The 4635-nt window shown below is 34.8% G+C and overlaps 1 protein-coding gene across 1 annotated transcript; it reads left to right on the top strand.

Annotated features, from left to right (window-relative positions):
- The first annotated feature begins 746 nt into the window (after window positions 1-746).
- LOC110649043 (uncharacterized) lies at window positions 747-1619 on the top strand. Its single transcript, XM_058154126.1, has 2 exons — window positions 747-1242; window positions 1345-1619. Exons 1-2 carry the CDS (start codon window positions 747-749, stop codon window positions 1617-1619), a joined length of 771 nt encoding a protein of 256 aa, XP_058010109.1.
- Window positions 1620-4635: the final 3016 nt, after the last annotated feature.

Consider the following 4635-nt stretch of genomic DNA (forward strand, 5'->3'; position numbering starts at 1 on the left):
ATAAAATTGCTTACAATAATTATCAATGGAGCTGTGAAAGAAATGAAATGAAGAAGCCATTAGCTGGTGTATATAAGTTAGATGCCATGAGTATGTTCAATGCCAAATTTGATGCTTTAACATGAAAAATGGATAAGTTAAGCATGAAGGTTGATTCTTTAATTAGAGGATCAAGTCATACAGAAGATGTTGGTGCAGGAAATATGCATTGTATCAATGATTTTCCTTCCTATGGGCAAAAGTTTGGAAATGAGCAAGTTGATTTTGTTGGGAATTATAATCATAAGCTAGTTGGTAATCCTTTTTATGCTACATATAATCCAGCATGGAGGAATCACCCTAACTTTTCTTGGGGAGGTCGACAAGGACAGCAACAGCAGAATTATCAACAAACTCCTAATTTTCAGCAACAACAGTAGAATTTTCAGCAAAACAGAGGACCACCTGGATTTCCACCACAAAGGAATCAAAATGCACTTGTTCCACAACTACCAGTTCAGTGTTTAGATTAAGATTCAATTTTGAAGTCTATGATCAAGAATTTCTTAGCTGCTCAACAGAAACAAGGAGAAATGATTCAACAATTAACTTCAAGGTTAGATCATCTCGCCACTCATAACAGAATGTTGGAAAACCAAATAGCTCAACAAGCAAGCTCTTCTAGCAAAGCATAAGAAAAACTTCCAAGTCAACCAGAGAATCCTAGAGAACATTGCAAGGCAGTGATCCTAAGGAGTGGGAAAATTATGGAAGATGAAAAGAAAGATGAGGTAGAAGAGGAAAAGAAGAAAGAAGATGAAGACAAGAATGAATCTACTTCAAATCATGATGAAGTTAATAAGGAAGCAAACAAAAAGAAAGAAGTTGAAAAAGAAGAAGAGGAGAAGTATGTGCCTCCACCACCATACAAGCCACCATTGCCATATCCTCAGAGGTTTCATAAAGCAAAGCTAGGTAAGCAGTTTGAGAAATTTTTGGAAGTTTTAAAGAAATTATGCATCAACATTTCATTTACAGATGCAATTTCTCAAATGCCCTCATATGTTAAGTTCCTAAAAGAAATCTTGTCAAACAAGAGGAGATTAGAAGATTATGAAACTGTGGCATTAACAGAAGAGTGTATTGCTCTCTTGCAGAATAAGCTCCCATCGAAGTTGAAGGATCCAGGAAGTTTCTCTATTCCTTATCATATTGGGGACACTAGTATTGACAAAGCATTGTGTGATCTTGGAGCTAGTGTAAGTTTGATGCCACTCTCTATTTGTGAAAAGTTGAAGGTTGGAGAATTGAAGCCAACAACCATTTCTTTGTAACTAGCTGATAGATATATCAAATATCCACTAGGAATTTTGGAGAATGTGCCCTTAAAAGTTGGAAAATTTTTCATTCCTGTGGATTTTGTGGTTCTTGAAATGGAAGAGGATATTCACATACCTATCATTTTAGGAAGGCCATTCTTAGCCACAGCAAGGGCTATAATTGATGTGAAGAAAGGTCGATTGGCATTAAAAGTTGAAGAAGAGGAGGTGGAATTTAATTTGAATCAAGCTTTGAAGAAATATCATGAAGCTGACCCTTGTTTAAGGGTGGATGTTATTGATAAGATTGTGAGAGAATAATTTAGAAAAAGATATCCTGAAGACCCTTTGGAGAATTGTTTGGTACATAGTAGAACAACAAAGGATGGAAATCCTGAAGTTGCAGCTTTTGCTCAAATTTTGGAGGCCACTCAAGAAGTTGTAGGAGATCAAGTTTTGTAAGTTGAAGAGTTAAAACATGAAGTTGCACAACTGCCCTTGCTAGATGAGAAGGAAGCACCATAGGTAGACCTCAAACCACTTCCATCTACATTAAGGTATGCTTTTCTTAGACCTAATTCAACTTATCCTGTCATTATTAGTGCAATTCTAAGTGATGTACAAGTTGAAAAGTTGTTGAGAGAGTTAAGAGCACATAGGAAAGTCATTGGTTACACCATTGATGATATCAAGGGTATAAGCCCAACCTTGTGCATGCATAGGATTCTTTTAGAGGATAATTTTAAAGCCACCATAGAACATTAAAGAAGATTAAATCCTAATATGAAAGAGGTGGTGAAGAAAGAAGTCTTGAAATTACTTGAAGCTTGGATCATTTATCCTATTTCTGATAGTAGTTGGGTTAGCCCAGTTCATGTAGTCCCTAAGAAAAGAGGTGTGACCGTTGTGAAAAATGAAAATAATGAGTTGATACCTACTAGAATTGTCACAGGATGGAGGATGTGCATAGATTACAAGAAGCTTAAAAGTGTCACTAGGAAAGACCATTTTCCCTTACCTTTTATTGATCAAATGTTAGAGAGGTTAGCAAAACATTCATATTTTTGTTATTTGGATGGGTTTTCTTGTTTTTTTCAAATCCCAATACATCCTAGTGATCAATAGAAAACCACATGCACATGTTCATATGGTACGTTTGCATATAGAAGAATACCTTTTGGCTTATGTAATGCATCAGTTACTTTTTAGTGGTGTATGATGGCCATTTTCTCCAATTTTATTGAGGAAATTATGGAAGATTTCATGGATGATTTTTCTGTGTATGGTTTTTCTTTTGATAATTGTCTATCTAACCTCTCTAAAGTGCTTAAAAGATGTGAAGAAATAGATTTGCTACTAAATTGGGAGAAATGTCATTTTATGGTGTAAGAAGGCATTGTTCTTGGAAATTTTGTGTCACATAGAGGAATTGAAGTGGATAAAGCCAAAGTAAAAGTGATTGAGAAGATGCCTCCACCAACTTCAATGAAGGGAATTAGAAGTTTTCTTAGGTATGCTGGTTTCTACAGGCAATTTATAAAGGATTTTTCAAAAATTGCTAAATCTCTTACAAATTTGTTAAATCGTGATGTTCCTTTTAATTTTGACTAAGCTTGTTTTGATTCTTTCAACAAGTTGAAGGAAGCCCTAACATCAGCCCTTATTATGCAACCTCCAGATTGGTCATTGCCATTTGAGGTTATGTGTGATGCTAGTGACTTTGCTGTGGGAGTTGTACTTGGTCAGAAAAAAGAGAAGAGGTCTTATGCAATCTATTATGCTAGCAAAACTTTAGATGATACTTAAGTAAATTATGCTACCACTGAGAAGGAATTTTTAGCTGTGATATTTACTGTGGAAAAGTTTAGGTCATATCTAGTTGGATAAAAAATGATTGTCTATACAGACCATGCCGCCATAAGATATTTAATGAATAAAAAGCATACAAAGCCAAGATTGATAAGATGCGTTTTATTGCTATAGGAGTTTGATTTACAAATTAAAGATAAAAAGGGAGCTAAAAATGTTGTAGCAGATCATCTATCAAGGATTAAGTATGAGAGTAAAGATGGAAATGAAGAGGAATTGCCAATTGATGAGTTTTTCTCAAATGAGCAATTGCTAGTTGTTATTGATGCATTGCCATGGTTTGCAGATTTTGTCAATTACCTGTCATGTGGAGTTTTCCCACCAGATTTGAGCTATCAACAGAAAAAAAAAATTGCATGATGTGAAATTTTATACATGGGAGGATCCATTATTGTTTAAGAGATGTAATGATGGCCTAGTTAGAAGGTGCGTGCCTGAAGAGGAAATAGAAAACATTTTAGAGCATTGTCATTCTTCTAACTATGGAGGTCATTTCAGTGTGGATAAAATAGTGGCTAAAGTACTTCAAGTTGGATTTTATTGGCCAAACATATTCAAAATCGTGAGAGAATTTATTTTGAGATGTGATAGATGTCAAAGAGTGGGGAATATTTCAAGAAAAAATGAAATGCTACAACAAGGAAATTTATAGATTGAGTTATTTGATGTTTGGGGCATAGATTTCATGGGACCATTCCCATCATCTTTTGGGAATAAATACATTTTGGTAAGTGTAGATTATGTGTCAAAATGGATTGAGGCCATTGCTTCCCCTACAAATGATGCCAGGGTAGCAGTAAAATTTTTGAAAAATTTTATTTTCACTAGATTTAGAGTGCCAAGAGCTATAATCAGTGATGGTGGATCTCATTTCTATAATAAATAGTTTGAATATCATTTGAAGAAATATGGGGCTACTCATAAGGTAGCTACACCTTACCATCCTCAGATTAGTGGGTAAGTTGAAGTATCTAATAGGGAATTGAAGAGAATTTTGGAAAAAATTATTAATCATTCAAGGAAGGATTGGTCATTGAGGCTAGATGATGCATTGTGGGCATACAGGACAGCTTATAAGACACCCATTGGAACTACACCTTTTAAGTTCATATATGGAAAATCATGTCATTTGCTAGTTGAGTTGAAACACAAATCTTATTGGGCAATCTGAACTTTGAATTTTGACTTAAAAAGTGCTGGAGAGAAAAGGTTGCTTCAATTAAATGAACTTGAAGAAATAAGGTTGGATGCCTATGAGAATGCTAGGATTTTTAAGGAAAGAACTAGATTTTAGTATGATAAGTATATTAAAAGGAAGAAGTTTAAAGAGGGTGACCTGGTTTTATTGTATAATTCTAGACTTAGACTCTTTCCTGGGAAGTTGAAATCAAGATGGTCTAGTCCTTTTAAGGTTGTGAAAGTTTATCCCCATGGAGTTGTGGATATTTGGAGTGAAAATTTTGGGCTT

The sequence above is a fragment of the Hevea brasiliensis genome, chromosome 9 (genome assembly GCF_030052815.1).
Source record: "Hevea brasiliensis isolate MT/VB/25A 57/8 chromosome 9, ASM3005281v1, whole genome shotgun sequence".
Lineage (NCBI taxonomy): Eukaryota > Viridiplantae > Streptophyta > Magnoliopsida > Malpighiales > Euphorbiaceae > Hevea > Hevea brasiliensis.

Coding starts and splice junctions, on each gene's coding strand:
- LOC110649043 (XM_058154126.1), top strand. CDS start 747: ATGGAAGATGAAAAGAAAGATGAGGTAGAAGAGGAAAAGAAGAAAGAA. Junction 1,243..1,344: donor TGATCTTGGAGCTAGTGTAA/GTTTGATGCCAC, acceptor AATATCCACTAG/GAATTTTGGAGAATGTGCCC.